The sequence below is a fragment of the Sarcophilus harrisii genome, chromosome 3 (genome assembly GCF_902635505.1).
Source record: "Sarcophilus harrisii chromosome 3, mSarHar1.11, whole genome shotgun sequence".
Taxonomy (NCBI): Eukaryota; Metazoa; Chordata; class Mammalia; order Dasyuromorphia; family Dasyuridae; genus Sarcophilus; species Sarcophilus harrisii.
In genome coordinates, this window is record NC_045428.1 from 63,142,510 (window position 1) to 63,164,747 (window position 22,238).

The 22,238-nt window shown below is 40.1% G+C and overlaps 1 protein-coding gene across 4 annotated transcripts in view; it reads left to right on the top strand.

The window, feature by feature from the left end:
- Nucleotides 1-4,833: 4,833 nt before the first annotated feature.
- Nucleotides 4,834-22,238, top strand: part of CFAP65 (cilia and flagella associated protein 65) — a 53,898-nt gene continuing 36,493 nt past the window's right edge. For 3 of the 4 annotated variants that reach the window (XR_004232787.1, XM_031958034.1, XM_031958032.1), the window contains exons 1-11: nucleotides 4,834-5,308; nucleotides 6,653-6,833; nucleotides 8,423-8,610; nucleotides 9,299-9,401; nucleotides 9,909-10,075; nucleotides 10,417-10,616; nucleotides 11,156-11,298; nucleotides 11,718-11,940; nucleotides 12,667-12,932; nucleotides 14,142-14,342; nucleotides 14,703-15,062. Coding sequence is in view for 3 of the 4 variants with exons in the window: in XM_031958034.1 (XP_031813894.1) it covers nucleotides 6,660-6,833; nucleotides 8,423-8,610; nucleotides 9,299-9,401; nucleotides 9,909-10,075; nucleotides 10,417-10,616; nucleotides 11,156-11,298; nucleotides 11,718-11,940; nucleotides 12,667-12,932; nucleotides 14,142-14,342; nucleotides 14,703-15,062 (2,025 nt within the window). In the remaining variant the exon portion in view is untranslated. The remainder of the gene's footprint in view (nucleotides 5,309-6,652; nucleotides 6,834-8,422; nucleotides 8,611-9,298; nucleotides 9,402-9,908; nucleotides 10,076-10,416; nucleotides 10,617-11,155; nucleotides 11,299-11,717; nucleotides 11,941-12,666; nucleotides 12,933-14,141; nucleotides 14,343-14,702; nucleotides 15,063-22,238) is intronic. The other variant, XM_012546341.2, reaches the window with a different exon arrangement.

The following is a 22,238-nucleotide window of genomic DNA, read 5'->3' on the forward strand; positions in this document are numbered from 1 at the left end:
GTTTCAATTTTCCCAGCAATTTTTATCAAACAGTAAGTTCTTATCCCAAAAGCTGGGATCTTTCCCCAGGCTTTTCTCGGACATCTTCACCTTTCTCATCAGCCTCCAAAGATTCAATGATTATCTCTATGCTAATGAATCTCAGATCAACTATCTAGCCCCTAATTTCTCAGCTGTTCTCTAGTCTCAAGTCTCTGACTGCCTAGCAGACACCTTGAACTGAATGCTTTATAGACATCTTAAATTGAAACATACCCAAAACTGGAATTCATTATCTTAAACTCCTCTTTCCTAAATTCCTATTTTGTTGATGATAACACCATTCTCCCAGTCACCTAAACTATGAAGCTATGTAACATCCTTGACTTCTTGATCTCTCTCATCTTCCATCCTCATATCCTATTAAGTAGACCTGATAATTTTACCTTCAATAACCATCCCTGGTATATGCCCTTGTGACTATTGAACATAATTTTTTGGTTGTTTTGCCTGCTACAAGTCTCTCCCCACTCTAATCCACCCTCCACAACTTCCAAAGTGGTATTCCTAAATTGGAAGATTAAGCAACACACATCCCCTACCACTAATAAACTCCAGTAGTTCCCTATCACCTCCAGGATCAAATATAAAAATATAAATATAAAATATACAATTCATAAATATATTTTAAAATATATAAAATATAAAGCCTAGTGGCATTCAAAATCATCCATAACCTGCCTTCCCTTTTTAGTCTTCTTACACCTTACATCCTCGATTTTTTTTGACCCAGTGACACTGGCCTTCATGTTCCCTCCACAAGATACTCCACCTCTGAACTGCATTTTCATTGTTGGTCTCCTATGCCTATAACTCTTTCTTCATTTCTACCTTCTGACTTTCCAGGCTTCTTTCAGTTCCCAGGTAAAATCCTATCTTCTACAGAAACATTTCTAGGTCCCCCTTAGTTGCACTGACATCCCTCTATGAATTATATCCAGATTATCCTATGTATAGCTTGTCTGCACATAGTTGTTTGCATGTAATCTTCTTCTGTGAGCTTCTTGAGAGAAAGGAATGTCTTGCTTTTCTTGGTATCTCCAGTGCTCAGCACAGTGTCTTTTATGTAATAGCCACTAAATATCAATTTAATATTGACTGTTGTAGATAAATAAAATCACTGGATCTTAGTGGTAGAAGAGACCTTGAGAGTCATTTCCTTGGATCATTGCCTGAAGAATGCTGCCTGTGACATAGAAGACAAATGCTCAACTAATCTTCAGATGAAGATATTTAATGAGGAGGAATATACTATCTCTACAGGCCACCATTTCAAATTTGAATATCTAATTGTTAGGTAATAATCTAAATTGTCCCTAAATCTACCTTGCCCTAAATTCTACCCATTGTCCCAGATTCTGACCTTAGAAGTCAAGCAGAAGAAATCTAATCTCTTTTTCTCTTTAACACTCTTTCAAATACTTGTAGCTATCATCCCCCTCCCAGCTCTCCTAAACCTTCTCTAAGATAAATAGATAGGAAAGATCTCTATCATAGCAATTCTCAAACTTTTGATCAAGGACCTCTTTTCACTCTTAAAAATGATTAAGGACACCCTTCCCCCCAAAAGTCTTTTCATTTATCTATACCTATCTATAATCTATCTATAGCTATATCTATCTATAATCTAAGACTATGTAGAAGAGTTGTGGACTTGCTTTGGTGGAAAGATTTTCCTCAGTTGGGAGTTCTTTTTATACCAATGAAATCATAAGTTTAGTCCCTTTCCTATGTTTTGTATTTACTCATCTAGATGGAGTTTGTTTTTTTCCCAATACAAATTAAATTCTTGAGGGCAGAGATAGTTTAGTTTTTGTCTGTATATTCCCAGTACATACACCATTCTAGACACAGCAAGCACTTAATAAATGCTTATTGGATGAATAAATGAATCGATAAATGATAACCAGTTCTGGAAATTATTCAATATTTGAACCTAAGTATTTTAATCTGTGAAATGAAGAGGCTGCAGTAAATGATCCCTAAGAGATGATATTTGTAAAAGCTCTGTATTATATAAATAAAAACTGGTGTTTCACCTCTCAGATTGGCTAAAATGACAAGAAAAGACAAAGATGAATGTTGGAGGGGATGTGGGAAAACTGGGACACTGATACATTGTTGGTGGAACTGTGAATGGATTCAACATTCTGGAGAGCGATTTGGAACTATGCTCAAAAAGTTATCAACTGTGCATACCCTTTGATCCAGCAGTGTTACTACTGGGCTTATACCTCAGGGAGATCTTAAAGGGAGAAAGGGACCCACATGTGCAAAAATGTTTGTGGCAGTCCTCTTTGTAGTGGCTAGAAACTGAGCCCATCCAATTGTTAATGCTGTAAAGTTACCCATGCATATAACCTGTAAATAAAAGGCTATTAAATAAAAAAAAAAGAAAGAAAGAAAATCTATCTCATATCCATTAACCTGATAAAGATGACCAAAAAAAAAAAAAAAAAAAAAAAGAAAGAAAGAAAGAAAGAAAGAAAGAAATTGAGCCCATCAGTTGGAGAATGGCTGAATAAATTGTGGTATATGAATGTTATGGAATATTATTGTTCTGTAAGAACTGACCAGCAGGATGAATACAGACAGAGAGGCTTGGAGAGACTTACATGAACAATGCTAAGTGAAATAAGCAGAACCAGGAGATCATTATATACGGCAACATCAAGACTATTGGATTTAATATATATTTTAACATATTTCACATGTATTGGATTACCTGCCAACTAGGGAAGGGGATTGGGGGAAGGAGGGGAAAATTTGGAACAGGTGGTTTTGCAAGGGTCAATGTTGGAAAATTACCCATGCGTATGTTTTGTAAATAAAAAGCTATAATAAACATTTTTTTAAAATAACATTTAAATTTTTTTTAAACAAAATTTGATTTTGTTGTCGTTTGCTTCCTATTCCTGTGATCTCCTGGAGTACAGCATAGAGGTCAGCCTACGAGACCACTTCTAGCCTCTAAGGAGCCAGTAGCTTCTCAGATGAGGCGTGGCCCTAGCGAGCCGCCGTCGTTTCTAGGGGCTACCAGAAGACGCTACCCCAGAGCTTGCTTCGTATCTATAGTGATTCTTGCAGCTCTGGCCCCTGGGACTCCAGAGACCTGCAAAAGAGGTAGGTATGGGACTGGGTCAGCGGTCCGAGCCCCGCCGTGAATTTCTCCAGATCAAGAGTCTGCCTCGGACCTGTGGGGTATGAAGGAGAAAACGGGGGAGTGGAGTAAAATGTGATGCAGCCAGGCCAAACACCCCGCCTTTCTGCGGCTCTTTCGGCCCCGTACAGTCTCCTTGGACATCCCCGTTCTGACCCACGTTTCCAGTGGGAACCTGAAAAGACGATAGCTCGGGGTGGAATAGGAAATAGATGGAGAGAGAAGAGAGGAGAGGGAGAGGAAGAGGGAGGAGGGGGAGAGGAATGGTCTAGGGGAAGAGGGTCTAGGGAGAAGAGAGAGAGGGAAGGGAGGGAGGGAGAAAGGGGAAGGAAAAGAGGGAAAGAGAGAGAGAGAGAGAGAGAGAGAGAGAGAGAGAGAGAGAGAGAGAGAGAGAGAGAGAGAGAGAGAGAGAGAGAGAGAAGGGGAAGAATGTAGAGAGAGAGGCGGAGGAAGAGGGAGAGACAGAGACAGAGAAAGAGAGAGACAGACTGAGACAGAGAGACAGAAACAAACAGAGATAGAGAGACAGGGAGAGGAAGAGAGAGAGAGAGAGAGAGAGAGAGAGAGAGAGAGAGAGAGAGAGAGAGAGAGAGAATGAGGAGGTGGGGGGAGACAGAGATGAGAGATATGTAGATAAAAATAGATATATAGATACAGAGGATAAAGGTAGAAGCAGAGAAAGATATAGAGGTATGTAGACAGAGATAGAACTTAGATAGCTATATAGATTAACAGATATATGAATATAGGTAAATAGGTATAAAAATTGAGATATAGATACAGAGATATTTCTAAAGATAGAAAATATAAAGCTGTTATGTACATATGTACATATTGATGTGTATATGTGTTTTTATATGTGTATTTCTTTTCTGCAAAATAAACCAATTGACTAGCTGACTTGGAAGATTTCAACTACCTCTGGGGTTCTTAACCTGGGATCTGTGAAATTAAAAAAAAATTAGTCAACTATTTCAATCTAATTTCCTATAATAGTTTATAATATTATATACTTCATTGTATGTGGTTAAAAACATTATTCTGAGAAGGGGTCTATAGGCTTTACCAGATTGCCAAAGGGATCCTTGACACAAAAATGTTAAGAATCCTGTGCTTTAAACTCTATGAGAATAGATGTCTTGAATCCTTCTAGTATCCTAGTGATGTGCTCTTGTTTCCATTTTTCCAGATGAGGAAATTTCGATCCAGAAAAGTGACTTGTCCAGGGTTACAGTGGCTAGTAAGTGGCAGAAGAACAAGAATTCAAATCACTACAATCTTAGACCAGTAGTTTTTCTACTGTGCCATCTTAGATGGTAAAGAGAGGAAGGGTCTTAAGTCAAAAGATCTTGACTTTGACTAAATCAGATTGACTTTGGGCAGAATGCAAGGTCCTGAACTAGAAGACCCAGAAGATTTAAAAATCATTCTGCTCCATTCCCTTCACTCTTTCCCTGACATTGTTTTCTTCCCCCTTCCTCCTCCCCCCCATCTTGAGCCCTTCTGAAATTTTTAGGAGCTCTGACAGAGGGATATAACTCAGAATGACCTCAGGAACACCAGGTAGAAGTAATCGGTTGTTGAATATAGGAATCTCTGGGAGTCAGGGAATTGAATGAGTTAAGATTGGACAGTGGGTGAGGAGGGAAAAGATGGGAGTGGGGTTTGAATCAAGGGTCAGGTGGTCTTGGTTTATATGTATTTGTTTCTGAATATTTTCCCCTCATTCTAAGATAGTTCCCTTCAATAGATTCACTGTCCTGGCAACCCCAAACATCTATAACATCCTCACAGAATATATTCTCTCTCTCTTTTCCAATCCATTGCCTCTGGAAAAGCATTTGTATTCTGTTCAGTAATTAGTCTGAAACATATCCAAGAATCCTCTTTATTCCTATTCTAGGTCTCAACAGACCCCTAGAGAGTCTCAAACAAGATATAATATAAGTACATTATATAGATGTTCAACACTTAGGAAAGGAAAACAAGCAAGGCAAGTAAATTTGATCAGTGGAAACTCAGGACTGCTGAATACAGACTCTAAGAAACTATAATTCTTTAACCTGGAAAGAAGATGGCTGAGTAGATAGATGCTTAAAATCTTAAAGGGTAAGTTAGATTTATTCACTTTAGTGATATTTATATCAAAGCATTAAAACTGTAGGGGACACTCATCAAAACTTGACAGTGGTGATTAGGGACAAACAAAAGAGTATATAGGGGTAAAAGGTTTATAGAACTCTTTATCTTAAATGGGGAACAGGCTAAAAACACAAGTAGTTCCAAAAGAGTATGCGTGTATTGATGAATAAAATCTCCATAAGAAGTTACTAAAAGTAATTAGGTATATTTGAAATCTAACTTCAAACTTTTGAGATTGATATCAGGGAAACTCTGAGCTAAATTGATCAGAGGTATATATGACAGTTTATTCATGTAGAGATAAAAAGCTACCCCCTGAATTCTCTAGTCTCCTGCTCCAAGGAAATGAAGATTTCAGCTCATAGAATTTTAGAAAATCTGAATCTTGATAAATCCAGTTTTTGGATGAAACTATTCCGCAGAGCCCTGGTATTTGATATGGCTAGAGATTCTGTGAGAAAACACTAATACTAATATTTTCTTCTCTAAGTATTAGAGATACTATGTATGTATCAAAATATTTATTTTTTCCAGGTATTTTTTCAGGAATAGCTTCCTCTATTTCATTCTAAAATTTCCCCAGACTCCCTAGCCTTTATTATCCTGGGATAGATTCCTGTATCCCTAGGTGACCCAGACCAGCATGTATAAGTTCCTTCAGCATATTTTAAGACTTAAAGTATTCTGTGACCAAATTAGTTTGGGGAGACTGCTTAACCAATTCATTAATTATAAAGAAACATAAAGCATTGACTACACAACATTTGTTCTAAGCCCTTCAAAAGGCACAAAAAAAGAAAATATGGACCCCATGTTAGCTCCCTTAATCCTGGATTATACTTATACATCGTTATAGAAAACAACCAAATAACTCATGTGTTACAATAAAAACCCAAAGACTAAATTAATGACAAAGACCACAAAACAGGGAAGGTAGCCAGTGCGGGACAAGGCTGAGTACTCTCACTCACCCCCTAAACCTTGCTCTCCTGTGGTTTGGTTTTTCCTATAGAAACACAGCTGTTGCAGTGATCTCCAAGTTTCTTATCAACATTAAAATTCTATGATTCTAAGGTTCTGTGACATAGTGATTCCATTATCTAGTCTTCTATCCATCTTTTTTCAAACTCCTGAGCCAGATTTTTCTTAGTTCCTTTTTTGCCTTCCCATTATAGCTAAGTTTTCGGTCACATTTTTATCTCCTCCTTAGTTCCCCTCCAACTTTGCTATGTCCTCTCCTAGACGCGAATCTCTATACTGTGATGACAATGAAGACGAGATTAACTCACTGACCACCAATTATTTTTTCAGGAGCCCAATGCTCACCCAGGTGAAGAGCTGGGCCTTGAGCCCCGACTCTTTGCAGAAACGCAGCGACAGCTTTGATTGTACCATTAACTCCAGCCCCACCTTCAGTGTTACCAGCAGGGCCAGTGCAACTGGCAGCTCTTCGAGTACTTGTGCCTGGATCAGCACTAGCGTCAGTGCCCAGGTGAGGGAGGGCCAGCCTCAGCAGGCTGAGTGAAGCAGCCAGAATCTTTTGTGTATTCAGCTGGATGGATTGTATACACTGGGAGTGCAGCTCAGGGGTCACACCTGTGTTGTATATTTGTTATTGTATATCATATTAGATGTCACCGTTAGAACTGCAATTGGGAAGTATTTTCTCCTGAGCAAGGTAGAGGTTGAATGAAGTTGTATAGAGAAAAGGGACATCCCAACTCTTCTTATTCTGCCCCAGTTGGGGCAAGAGCTGGATTAGCTCTTCCCTCATATTAACTGTTCTGGTGTTGGTCCAGGGGCACTCAGGTATAGTACCTTCCAAGTCCAGCAGAAGTCCACAAAGTGAGGTGACAAATGCTAATAATTCATAGGTCTTTCTCTGTGTCAGCACCATGAGGTGAACCCCCATTTAGTACATACTAGTTACAGCTCTGGTGGCTGCATTTGAGACTTATACACTCTCTTCCTCCCAATTGATTCCTTTTTGCGCGTTGGCAAGTTGGCTGCAAAATATTATATTCATGTATAAAAATATGAATATTATATGTATATATTTTTTCTTTTTTGCTGAGGCAATTGGGATTAAGTGATATTATATGTATATTCTAATCCACTCCCAGAAATATAATGTGATAGGGACTATACCTCTGATTTTATAGGCATAGGGACCTGCTGAGTGAGGAAGTGCCCTCTACCAATGGGGTATCCTCTCTGCAGTTTATAATCTTAAAGAGTCTCTGGACTTTGAGTATAGCCAGTATAGGTCAGAGGTGAGACTTGAATCCTGCTCTCTTCCTGTTTCCAGGAGAACCTAGCTTTCTCTCCACTACGTCAGACTCTCTATTAATACTATATAATATTGTCATCCTCATAGGAAGAATGGAGCCAAGGTTAAGAATAGATCTCACAGTGACAGGGGAAGGCCCCACAGTGGGTTTTTCTCTATTCTCTAGGATGCTCACTATAACTTTGAAGTCTCTGTGGAGTTCTTCAGAGACTTCTTAGGGATATTTAGAAAACTGAGAAGCTACGATGTTACAGCTGGAAAAACAAAAGCATAGCCTGCATCATAGAGAAAAGCCTAGAACAACGCTAAGAATGAAACCCAGATGTGCTGAGTTTCCAAGCCTAGTCTCTCACTTTCAGGAAGATGGCTCCTAAATCACTTGAGAGAATTGGAATGGAGATCTGATCCTGTGCTACTTACTGGGCAAATGAAAAAGGGAGCGATATCTAGAAGTGATAGCTAGAGTCAGAAAGAACTTCTGGAGGAAATTCCCCCCAAATGAAAAAAATTAATGAAAAAGAAGAAAAAGAGGGAAATTTAAGAGGGAATAGAGAAAAGGACACAGAGTGAGTCGAGTAGTTTAACCTGAAATGGGCAGACCTTATGGAAAGAACATGGGTTTGTTTGCCAGAGATAATAGCTTAGAGAGGGAGCCAGTGATAAAGTAGAAAAGGTTATCACCTGGAGAGGAAAACAGTGGGGAGAGTGGAAAGGATGAATTATCGTTGATCCTAGTTGAGGAATGGAGAGGAAATCCTTTTTCTTTTCTTTCTTGTATCCTTCCACTGAAGCAACCAGAACAAGGTCTAGGGACTCTACGATGTATACGGAAGAAGCAGAGCAAAGTGAAGAAGGCGGTCTTCTGGGGCATCCAGGTGGCTGAGTCACTGATCTGGAGAAATTGGATACTAGGCAAGGAGATCATCAAGAACTTGACTTTGAAAAATATACACACGAAAACCCAGAAGTTGAAATACAGGTATACAAAGGAGGTGTCCTTTCTCCCTCAAGTGTTTTACCTGAAAACCTGCTCACCCAGCCCACCCCCATCTTGAGCCTCCATGTCATGTATCCTCACATTCCCACAAAAGACATCCTCAGGTCTTTTCCTCTGTCACAATCATTCCCTTTTTAACTTTCTACCAGAGGAGATTTTCTTGAAATTAGGTGCTCTCGGATATTGTACCCAAAGGTGTTCTGATCATTCTTAGAGCTTTAGTGTCTCCCTAGACACCATTCCAGTTTCAGCCATTTTCTGTTTAAAAAAAAAAGAGCTTTTTCATCTAAGAAGGAGGCATTGAAGCAAAACCAAAGAATTACATGAAGTATGTGAAGGAGATCTTGTAGCCCAGAAGGGAGATGCTAATATGTTGTGTTTGGAGCAGTTAGGTGGTACAGTAGATAAAGACCCCATAATCAAAAAGACCTGAGTTCAAATCTGGCTTCGGATACTTACTAGTCCTCTGATCCTGGGCATATCACTTAGCCCTGATTGCCTCCCAAAATGTGCTATGTCTATATGTCCTCAAAGCCGTGATACCTTTTCATTAATTGACCCTTCCCAGCTTCCCAAACTCCTCTAGTTTTGTAGATTCTCAGCCCTACAAATATTGCTGGTTCATTTAGTTTTGTTTCTAAAATGTGTCTCTCCTGGCTCCGTCCCACAGGCTTCCCAGCACTAAATTCTTTTTCACAGTGTACCCACAGACCATCTTTTTGGGCCCCGGGATGTCCTTTACTCTTCCTATAATCTTCCGGCCCTTGGAAGAGGTATGTATGGATCAGTTCATAGGCTGTGTGGGAGGAGGGAGGAACTTCACACCAGCCATTCCTTAAACCCTTTTTAAGGCTGAATCTTCTACTTGAGAAGTCTTGAAAATTAGATTTTCAGCCTTCAATCCTACTAAGATCTGGGGAGGAAGGAGGGAAGGTTTCCTTAAAGGAAACATGGAGTAAAGGCAACAGAGGATTTGGGAAGTAATATTCCAATAGCATCTGACCATCAGAATCTCCTGGATCTTTCAGAGACCCCAAATTCCTCCTTCTTTACTCACATATTATTCTAAGACATGGATCATTCTAATTCTACTTTCTGGGCAGTACTAACCATCTTCTCTTCCCCAAATCCACGACGAGCTCTCTGTTCTTGTGCTGCCCATTTCTGGTCCCGGTTATCTTGCCCCAGGCAGAGGGGCAAGGAGGGTAGCTCCTGCCTTTCCCCTTCTCTGTACCTGTCCCCAACTCTGTTCATCCATTTCATGCCCTTTCTTACCACAGAAGCAGTATTTGGATCGTCTATGTTTTGAAATGGTAGAAGGTGAGTTTTCAGTGGAGCTTAAAGCCATTCTGCCAAGCCACCAATTATTCTGCCCTCCATCACTGCAGTTGCCTTTGTGTGCTGTGTCTGATACCTCTGAGGCCTGGTTCAATCTATGCAATGTGGGGTGAGTTCATTGTTAAATACCTGCCTATCCACACCTAGACTTCCTGTATTTATCCCTCCAAGATCTGTCAGTCAGGAGCAGGCTGAAAGGACATTTGATGAGGAAAACTTTTCAAAATTCCAGGAAACCCCCTTCCCTAGGAAACTGGAAAACACCAAAGTCAGAGAGATTCTGGGAATGCCCCTTTAGGTTGGGAGGTGACTTTAAGGAGGATTCTGGGAAGGAAGGGGGGCCCTTTACCACCACACATTACAAGCCCAGAGAAAGGAGAGCTGGGATTAGGATGGTATGAAAAGTGGGGAGCGAGAATGAGCTCTCATAGTTCTGATGTTTCCCCCCAGAGATATGCCCACCTTCTTCACATGGGATTCCCCCAACCCATTTCACATATTACCCACCACGGGGTTGTTGGAGCCAGGCTCAGTATGCCAGATCAAGGTTGTATTCCAGCCTCTTGTGGCCCTCATCTATGATATCCAGGCCAGCTGTTGGTATGGAGAAGCTGGTGAGCAGAAAACTGTCATCCAACTCCAAGCTGTTGGTAAGCCCGCCACTTTTTTTGTCCTTCCCATTGGCTAGACCACTGGGGATGGAGCTCATAAACACTTAAAAACTTAGACCTGGAAGGGACATCTAATCTAGTCCAACACATTAAATGAGGAAACTGAGAATGATTTTTCAAGACCAGCCAGCTGCTAAATAAAGGAACCAGACTTGAGCCTGGACCTCCTTCCATTCTAGCACACTACTACTAGTGGAAATGGAACAAGCCTCCTTGGGTCCAAACCTGAATTTTCTGCTTTGATTCTAATTCCTGACATCCCTCTCCTAGAAACATAACATTTCCTTTATTTTCTTCTTCTCTTCCACTGTCCAGCTTCTCTAAATTGACCTCTCCAAGACTCCACCTCCTTGTAGTCTTTCCCAGTCACAAGAGCAAATTTACAGCCTTGCAATAATCAGGTTTCTCATGCAGCTAGCAGGTTGAATATTTAGGCTTTCCTTGGCATAGGACTCAGGTTGCTTACTTGGGTGTTCTTCCAAAATTCTAACACTGTCTCCATTTCCTTTCTTCCTCAGCTAAATGCTGCCAGCTGCTGGTATGTATAAACAAGGATGAGCCTGAGGAAGCTGAGCTAACCTCTCACAAGGAAGTGAACTTCGGTCCTTCCCCAGTGGGCTACACTACGAAGAAGTGCATCCAGCTGATCAACCCATCTGTGGTATAGTCCAGGGTCTGAGGAAGGAGGCTCTGATTTATCCCACTCCCAGGGGACTCTCTGATTCACAGGGCATCAGCTTCTTCAGGAAAACCTTTGTTCCTCCCGCAATACTCCTTCCCTCTAAAAGCATCATTTATGTGGCATTCTCTGAAACCCTTAAAGAGATCTATGGATATCAGCTATACAATAATAACTATATCCCCTCCCTTGTCTTCCCCATCAAGCCAGATCCCACAGGATCTTGTTTCTTAACTCCAAGACCACTTGCCCCTGAGACGATCACAGATCTGCTCTTTCATCTCATAGAATTTGGGGGCGAGTGTCTGACCGTTGCAGATGAAACGCAGCGGCTCCCTGAGGGCAGACCCTCCCCTCTGTGGGCTGCTACCGACCTCCCTTTCCAACTCTGGCCTCCGTAGGTGAATGCCCCGTTCCATATTGAGGTGAACCGGGACTTGTATGAGGACGACCGCGTATTCACGTGCCCGGTCGCGCGCGGGGTGGTGTCCCCCGGGGAGCAGATGTGGCTGTCGCTGTTATTCCGTCCCCAAACTGTGGGTCTTCAGAGCGTCGACTACCTTAAGATTTTACCCCCTGGGAACACCTCTGAAGTCTCCCTCAAACTAACTGGCATAGGCGCAGGTACTCGTATTCCCCATGCCCTCCTCCCCTGCTTCCCACTTCCCCAACGGGGTTGGAAGGGGACGGGCTGAGTGGGAAAACATGACTCAAGTTCATCTTGCTTCATACTTTCCAAGTGGATGTTTGATGCCCTCTGGTGGCCTAAACGTAAGAATCACATCTATTCATTTACAGGACGGGTGGCCATTCATTAGGGGGGGCGGGCACCCTGGAAGGTTTCCAATTCCCTATGGGGGGGGGGGCAGGGAGGGTCATATGTACAACGTGCTAATCTAGGGATCCTTCCCGACAATAGCAGACTAAGGAGGCTTCCTGGAGACTGTCCGGTTATCCTATTGTCTTCAAGTTCACTACCCTCCAGCCAGACTGACCCAGGGCTTTCCTATTCTTAGAAAAGATAATAGAGAAGAAACTTCCTGTCCTCTTTGTCTTAGCCGCTGCTGTGTCTCATGTGGGTCCTCCCTAATGTCTAACCCTCATCTCTCCACCTATTGGCATTGAAGTCCATTTCCTTCTGTAGCACTACAGGCTCTTGGTCCAGAAATCCATCTCTTATAAAGGGGGAACCCTGTGGATGGTTTCCTATTAAGCCCTCTTTTGTTTCCCTACTCTCTCCAAGTCAGTAGTTTGGGGCCATAGTCCCTGAGAGAAGTGAAGTCAAAGGCTGGTGGAAGGGAGTTTCCCACACTGAGTATGGCCGTCTTCCTCCTTTTCCTATCTGCTTAGGCCCTGCTGTGTCCTTCAACCATGACTGCGTTGATTTCTACTGGATCAGCTTAGGCAAGAGTGCCACGAAATTTCTGACGATGCAAAATGCTGCGAATTGCCCGGCTTACTTCATGTTTGAGATTGATAACCAAGAGAGTGTTTTCTCTCTAGAGCCTCAAAGTGGGCTCCTGGGTTCTATGGAGAAGAAACTGGTGACTGTCACCTTCCAGCCCACCCACCCTATCATCTTCTACCGAAGAGTAGCATGTTTGATCCACCACCAGGTAGGATGAAGAGAATAAGTTGACGTGAACACTAGGGAAGGAGGGAGATTGAGTAGCACAGGCAGAAGCTCTTTCCAGTCTTTTAAAGAGAGAATAGGGAAATATTAGGACACATAAGAGATCATTTGGGGGTGAGCAGGACTTTCCAGGGAAGTAGGATTTTTTTTTCCAGTTTTGACCTTGATTTTCTGGGATATACATATGATCCACTTCCCTCTCCAGAGATCTATGGACAATAATACTTTGTATGGCAAGGATGAGTGAAAAGCAATATGATCCATTGAGCACTATTAACACTGACCATATCCCTGAATTTCTCTGCTGTCTTTGATAGTTTGATGCCCATCTGGCCATCATTGCCTCTCCCCACTGCTCCTTCCCCAGCAAGACACAGTGTGACCTAAGCGGACTAAGCTCCAATTCTACATCTTTACTCACTGTTTGTGCGACCTATTTCTCAAGTCCCTCATCTGTAAAATGAGGGGAGTTAATGACCAGATAGTCTCTTGAGATCCAATTATGAATAAATCATTCTGTGATCCTATGACATAGAAGGTAGAGAGCTGTTGTTTAAATCCCTACCCCCAAAGTTAGTCCTGGGATACAGATGATTAGGTTGTCCTCTGCCTTGTGGTTTGGGACAGTCTTCCCTGCTTAGTGGGGTAGATCTCTGAGCCATAACTTGGGAAGGAGGTTGTAGTTGACCAAAAAGGATCAGAGGATCTCCTAAGTTCAAGTCAGTTCAATGGGCCTGTCTCTTCATCTTTCTACAAACTCCCTTGCCCTGGATATTCACATTAATTATATTTTATCCTCTTGAAATTTTGAGAGTGGGCTAGCTGAGTCCACAGTAGTTTGGCCCAGTTCACTATAGTGTCCTCCAGGCTACCTAGGTGCCCCTGGAACATCCTTTAATGTTCCAAAAATCATAGTCAAAGGTGTGCTGAAAGGACATTAATTTCTTCTTAAAGAAGGTATCTGACCTAAGGGGTAGGAAACAATTCCAGCATCTGTTCTTATACTATTCCTTTATTCTCACTGTCAACCCCACCACTCTTCCCTCCTCTTAATCATTGTTCCCCATGTTCTTCCCCATGACCTCTTGAGTTATTAACCTGTTCTCTAACTTCTGCTCCCAGACCTCCTTCCAACCTCCAAACCACCATGACTCCCCTTCCGTTCCTCATTACCACACTTGGTGTGTTGCAGGAACCTCTGTTCTTGGATATCATTGGAACCTGCCACTCTGATAGTGCCAAGCCAGCCATCCTGAGACCCCGACACCTCAAGTGGTACCGTATCCACATGGCACGGGGGTTGACACTGTTTTCACCAGACGTATTGAGCATCATGCTGAAGGAGAAGAAGCTCGTTCAGGATGAAGATGGAACACTCATGCTGCGCCAAGAGGTACTACTAACTCATCACCTTGCCAGCACAGACTCCGGCTCCCATGCTGCCACTGTAGCACTCTTCCTAGTACCCCACAATCCAGCTAGGGATATGATAAACCCTCCAATGTACACTTCTGTTGTCATCAGAAATCAAAGCATCATTCCTAGGCCAGCTCTTGAGAATCTTTTGCAGGAAGGAGAAGGCCATGAAAAGCAGCCAGAAAAGGGGGGTGGGGGGGAAGAGAGTATCAAAACCAAGACTAATTATCCTGCTTCCGTTGGCTGAAATACTTGGTAGGAAATAGATCTGAGTGGGGCCAGGTCCTTTCCTATAAGCTTTAAAGGATGACTTGAACCCCCCTCTTTGTTCACACAGGACCCTCAGAAGCCACCCCCTATAAAATATCCAGATATTCCCCCCTTCAGTGAATATTTCCTCGATGGTACCGATGATACTGCCATCTTCCTTCCAACGATCAGCATAGAGCCCCGGGTAGTGAACTTCAACAGGTGCTCTATTTTTGAGGAACCCAACCCGTTCCCACTCTGCCTGACCAATTATACCAGAGGCAAGATTACAGTCGTCTGGACTCATCAAGCCAACAGTGCCTTCCAGGTAGTACCTGAAGTTGTTGACATCCCCCCACTCAAGAAGACGACTGCCCGCCTGCACTTCCAGCCTCAGTACCCCAACAAAGTCTATGCAGCTGAACTCGAGGCCTTTGCCTACTACAAGGTACGTGAGTGTTTGCCCAGTGTGCCATGTATATGTGCGTGCTTACATGTGGCTGTGTGCATGTACCATACATGAGTGTGAATATGCGCAAGGAGTATGTGTGTATGTGAGGGTATGTATGTGAGACAGAGACAGAGACAGACACTGGGATCCTTTTTTGTACCTCAAGATGGACGTGGAGAATTAGAAGGGTAGTACTATGACTTACTTCTCTTTAAATGTCACAGAGTTCTTTCTCTTTATGCTTATAGTTTCTGGGGAAGCTGGAGACCCACTACCTCCTTCAGCACTGGCTTCTTGGTCTTACTGTGTGGGTTTGATTTGGATAGGTTCATGCTTTGAGGATTTGTTCATGCTCTGGCAAGTTGTATTTTGTTCAACAAAGTCCAAGAGAGAGCAGAGGGCAGGTTTCTTAGGTCAGGGACTTAAAGGGGTGACTGCATCTTGGTAGGATCACTTAAGAGTTTGTGTCTGATCCTCAATTTCTCAAGTTAAGAAACTTATATCCATGTCAATAAAAAGTTATAATTAAAAAAGAAACTTATATCCATTCACTCGACAGAGTGATAAGGTTCTAAGAAAATGAGTCAACCAAATTCATAAAAAAATGATTTATTAGAAAAAATAGTTTAGGAATTTCACCTTAGACAATAGACCCTGGAAGAGTAAACTTCTCAAAATAGTTTATTTTCTTTGGAACAAGACTCTCTTTCATTTATTCAACACATTTGGAGCCTTAGAGCTTGGTCAGATAATAAAGAAGTCAAACTGCATCCTATCCTGGCTTATCCCCAGTTTTCTTGACAAAAACATTTCCACTGGACTTCAAAAAGTCTGGAAGAGAGAGTGAAGTTGATAACTTCATGCAATTCTGTCTCACTTAAATCCAAATGGATGAGATCCCATTGATTGATTGTTTCCTCTCCAAAAATGCAAGTTGAAAGACCATCCATGTCTGCTCTCCCTGATAGTTTGGGACAACACAGACTTGGGTCAGTCAGGCAAATCAAGTTTGGGATTAGAGTTAAATGAGACATTTATGGTAACAAAAGTGATTTACTTAATCTTTTAAGTTAACATAGTTAACTAAAGTTGTTAGCTGTTTAATTTATCATAGAAGAGTTAGTCAGCTAGGATACAATGTTGATTAAATTAGCTCTCCGCTTTTGTATTTGCCATGCTGGTACACCTCCAACAGCAACAAATACAAGTTTCTCCTCATACCTAAAGGGTTTTTGTATTTAGGTGATCAGGAAGTTATGCTAACAGTTTAAAGCATGGTTTTATAACCTTTAAGCTATTGCCTCTACCACATGCTACCCCCTTCATGGCAATGTCTTAGAATTCTTCTAGAATAGTGGTCTCCAAACTCCCTTATTTATGCTCTCCCCTATCAGCAAAAACATTTTGAACCTCCAAAATGTATATGTTGATTTGTAAATAAATGTATTTATTAGTGTGATAGTAATAATCAGTGTATTATAAAACTTAATAAACAAAATAGAACTTTTAAAAGGATGATAGAAAGAGAAAATAATATATGATCCAGGGTCAATAGGAATCCACTAGAGCTTGCTGAGTAGGAGGTTCATGATGTAAACAGGTCTGCAATTAAGGAAAATCATTTTGGTAGGCAAAGTATAGGAACAAAAAGAGAGACTTAAATAATTAGGAGATAACCTATCTTTTCTTTAAACTCAATCCTTTGATGCAAATTCTTCCCTCCTTCAGCCAGTAGAAGGAGAGAGAAGAACCAAAGGAATGATTTCCTTTGTTAAGTTAAAAGTCCTTCAAAAGTAAATACACATTTTCTTGGAAGATGCCAGGGTATCTCATCAAATGCTTGGTAATATAACCCCCACCACATTTGTGATGGCCTCTTTTACTCCTGTTCTCTGAAGTTCCTCATCAGTGATATATTACTGACTATTCACATCCCCCATGTGCTTCTCCATTATCCTTTTTGCTGTGTGATGTTTGTTTTCAATCTTGAGAGAGGATTGTGTTCCTTGGCTCACTAAGTATTAGTGCACCAACAGAATATTATTATTCAGGGCAGCTAGATGGCACAGTGGATAGATCACTGGCTTCACAGACACTATCTGTACGATCCTGGGCAAGTCTCTGAATCCTGTTTGCCTCAATTTTCTCATTTATAAAATGAGTTGGAGAAGGACATGACAAACCTCTCCAATATCTCTGCCAAGAAAATCCGAAATGGGGTCACAAATAAGTTGGAAACAACTAAACAACAGAATATTATTATTAAAAAGGTGTGCCTTTATTTCTAGAAGAAACTTTGGCCATTAAAGATTTAATATTTCTAAAGGTAATTGAGGTCATTTTCCTTTTCTCCCTATTTAGTTTTTAGCCTATCTAGTTGAGTATCCATCTTGTTTTTTAGCACTATTTACATATAGACAAGGTCTACCTAAACATGTCATAATCTGGGTCTGTCTTTATCCACTTTGTCTTTTTTGTGTATGTGGTTAGACCAAACATTATTTTTTATAACTTTTTATTGACAGAGCTCATGCCTGGGTAATTTTTTTTTACATTATCCCTTGCATTCACTTCTGTTCCAATGTTTCCCCTCCCTCCTTCCACCCCCTCCCCCAGATGGCAAGCAGTCCTATACATGTTAAATAGGTCACAGTATATCCTAGATACAATATATGTGTATAGAACTGAACAGTTCTCTTGTTGCACAGGCAAAATTGGATTCAAAAGGTAAAAGTAACCCGGGAAGAAAAACAAAAATGCAAATAGTTTACATTCATTTCCCAGTGTTCTGTCTTTGGGTGTAGCTGCTTCTGTCCATCATTGATCAATTGAAACTGAATTAGATCTTCTCTTTGTTGAAGAAATCCACTTCTGTGAGAATACATCTTCATACAGTATTGTTGTTGAGGTATATAATGATCTCCTGGTTCTGCTCATTTCATTTAGCATCAGTTCATGTAAGTCTCTCCAATTCTCTCTGTATTCATCCTGCTGTAGACCAAACATTTTTAAAGTGGTTATGGTTCTATTCCTGGCACCTACCAACATTCCAGGGCCTGCTGTAACCAGTACAGTGTCTCTTTTTTCCTTAAAATTAGATTTTTTAATTGATGTATTTTGAATTTTTTATAACATCAAAATTTTCTACAGTGTCTCTCCCTCTTTCCCTTTTCAAGAGCCAATCCATATGATAAGCAGTATTTTTTAAATACAAAAAAAGAAGGAAAAAAAATCAGCACAACTGATCAATACGTCAAAAAGACTGAAAATATGTACAATGTACACTTGTAGCCCTTCCACTTCTACATAGGGTTGGGACAGTTTCCTTTTTATATCTTTTTTTTGAGCCATTTTTAATAAAATTGTAACATTCACCTTGGATTTTTGGCCGGGGGAGTGGGGTGGGTATTTCATTTTGTACCATTATAGTCATTGTGTAAAATGTTCTCTTAGTTTAGCTTCATTATGAATCAGTCCATATAGAGCTTTCAGTGTTTCTCTGTATTCACCACATTAATCACTTCTTATAGTACAGTAAGATTCTATTACATTCATGTACTTCAAATTTATTTAGTTTTTCCTTAGTCATTGGACACTCACCTTGTTTCAAATTCTTTATTATTATTAAAAGTGATAAATAGTTGTGTATAGGTTGTTCAGGGAGGACTAGCACCTCTGGTATGGAGGCTACTGAGTCTTTTTCAGGGCTACTTATCCACCTTTGGTGATTTCCTAGCACTCAATTCTTACCTGTGACTCCAAGAACTCTAGCATGAACAACAGCCACCTCTCAATCAATAGTCTTGGTAATTAGGCTAAACCAGATTGAAGGTTATCAAACAGACCTCAAATCCATTACTGAATTAGGGGGTTGTCTACCACTCAGCATGTGAAGAGGTCCCCTCATGGGATGGGCAGATGAGAATAATCTATTCCAATGCCCATGAAAGTAACCGAAGCAGATGCTATGAAACTTTAAAAACTTGGTTAGTAAAGAAGCCAAGGTCATCCACTGCAGCCTGGATTATCCCTCGTTATTTTGACTTTTGTCTTTCCACTGGAAGACTCTGGAAGAGAGAGTGAAACTGCCAATTTCATGCAACTCTGTTTCACTTAAATCCATTTATGCATGACTCAAGACACCATCCCGTGATATCACTGGTCCTCTTTATAAATGAAGAGCAACAATAACATCATAAAAAGTGTTTCTACAAATTATGTGGGTTTTTATAGTTTTTTTAAAAGTTTCTCTATTTTTTTTATATCACCAAGATTTCCCATTTCCCTTCCATTCTTCCCAGAGAGTAATCCCTTATAATAAAGAATTTTTTAAGAGGAAAAAGTGGAAGAGAAAAAATTCAGCAAAACAGATTAATACATTGAAAAAAATCTGACAATGTTGGTAATGTTCCACACCTCTGAAAAGGAATAGTGAGTGAAGGATAACTGCCAAGTATAATATCATATGCAAACAGGTTTGTCTGGAAGACTTCGCCATCCTTAGAAACTTTTCCTTCATGTTACATATGTTACCTCTCTCCCTCATCTTTTTGTTTCTGGAGGCTTAATTAGAAATACATTGTTACAAGTTTTAGCTCAATACAATGGCTCTTCACTTCCCTGTAGTCCCCTTCTGTATGGTTTTATGGAGTTCTTAGCAAATGAAAATTTAGGAGGACAGTCATATTTGCTCAGAGCCAGTTAAGAAGATTCCTAACACTTAGACAGGAGTTTGGTTCACAAGCTAATCCCTGATCTCTCTATGATTTTTTTTTTTTTTTTTTTTTTACTTTTGTGTAGCCCACTTAAGTTTTTTTTTTTTTTATTTAATAGCCTTTAATTTACAGGATATATACATGGGTAACTTTACAGCATTAACAATTGCCAAACCTCTTGTTCCAATTTTTCACCTCTTACCCCCCCACCCCCTCCCCTAAATGGCAGGATGACCAGTAGATGTTAAATATATTAAAATATAACTTAGATACACAATAAGTATACATGACCAAAACATTATTTTGCTGTACAAAAAGAATCAGACTCTGAATTATTGTACAATTAGCTTGTGAAGGAAATCAAAGATGCAGGTGTGCATAAATATAGGGACTGGTAATTCAATGTAATGGTTTTTAGTCATCTCCCAGAGTTCTTTTTCTGGGTATAGCTAGTTCAGTTCATTACTGCTCCATTAGAAATGATTTGGTTGATCTCGTTGCTGAGGATGGCCTGATCCATCAGGACTGGTCATCATCTAGTATTGTTGTTGAAGTATATAATGATCTCCTGGTCCTGCTCATTTCACTCAGCATCAGTTCGTGTAAGTCTCTCCAGGCCTTTCTGAAATCATCCTGTTGGTCATTTCTTACAGAACAGTAATATTCCATAATTTTCATATACCACAATTTATTCAGCCATTCTCCAACTGATGGACATCCATTCAGTTTCCAGTTTCTAGCCACTACAAAAAGGGCTGCCACAAACATTCGTGCACATACAGGTCCCTTTCCCTTCTTTATAATCTCTTTGGGATATAATCCCAGTAGTAACACTGCTGGATCAAAGGGTATGCACAGTTTGATAACTTTTTGAGCATAGTTCCAAACTACTCTCCAAAATGGTTGGATTCGTTCACAACTCCACCAACAATGAATCAATGTCCCAGTTTTCCCACATCCCCTCCAACAATCATCATTATTTTTTCCTGTCATCTTAGCCAATCTGACAGGTGTGTAGTGGTATCTTAGAGTTGTCTTAATTTGCATTTCTCTGATTAATAATGACTTGGAGCATCTTTTCATATGACTAGAAATAGTTTCAATTTCTTCATCTGAGAATTGTCTGTTCATATCCTTTGACCATTTTTCAATTGGAGAATGGCTTGATTTTTTATAAATTAGAGTTAATTCTCTATATATTTTGGAAATGAGGCCTTTATCAGAACCTTTGACTGTAAAAATATTTTCCCAGTTTATTGCTTCCCTTCTAATCTTGTCTGCATTAGTTTTGTTTGTACAAAAACTTTTCAGTTTGGTATAATCGAAATTTTCTATTTTGTGATCAGTAATGATCTCTAGTTCTGCTTTGGTCATAAAGACCTTCCCCTTCCACAGGTCTGAGAGGTAAACTATCCTATGTTCCTCTAATTTATTAATAATTTCATTCTTTATGCCTAGGTCATGAACCCATTTTGACCTTATCTTGGTGTACGGCGTTAAGTATGGATCAATGCCTAGTTTCTGCCATATTAGTTTCCAATTTTCCCAGCAATTTTTATCAAACAGTAAGTTCTTATCCCAAAAGCTGGGATCTTTGGGTTTGTCAAAGACTAGGTTGCTATATTTGTTGACTGTTTTATCCCTTGAACCTAATCTATTCCACTGATCAACTAATCTATTCCTTAGCCAATACCAAATAGTTTTGGTAACTGCTGCTCTATAATATAATTTTAGATCTGGTACAGCTAAGCCACCATCATTTGATTTTTTTTTCATTAATTCCCTTGAAATTCTTGACCTTTTGTTTTTCCATATGAACTTTGTTGTTATTTTTTCTAGGTCATTAAAATAGTTTTTTGGGAGTCTGATTGGTATAGCGCTAAATAAATAGATTAGTTTAGGTAATATTGTCATCTTTATTATATTTGCTCGCCCTATCCAAGAGCATTTAATATTTTTCCAATTGGTTAGATCAGACTTAATTTGTGTGAAAAGTGGTCTGTAATTTTGCTCATAAAGTTTCTGATTTTCCCTTGGCAGATAGATTCCTAAATATTTTATATTATCAGTAGTTACTTTAAATGGAATTTCTCTTTGTAACTCTGACTGTTGGATTTTGTTAGTGATATATAAGAATGCTGATGACTTATGTGGGTTTATTTTATAACCAGCAACTTTGCTAAAGTTGTGGATTATTTCTAATAACTTTTTAGCAGAATCTCTGGGGTTCTCTAAGTATACCATCATGTCATCGGCAAAGAGTGATAATTTGGCTTCCTCATTGCCTATTCTTATTCCTTTAATCTCTTTCTCAGCTCTTATTGCTATAGCTAGCGTTTCTAATACAATATTAAATAGTAACGGTGATAGTGGGCAACCTTGTTTCACTCCAGATCTTATTGGGAATGGTTGCAGTTTGTCTCCATTACATATGATGCTTACTGATGGTTTTAAATAG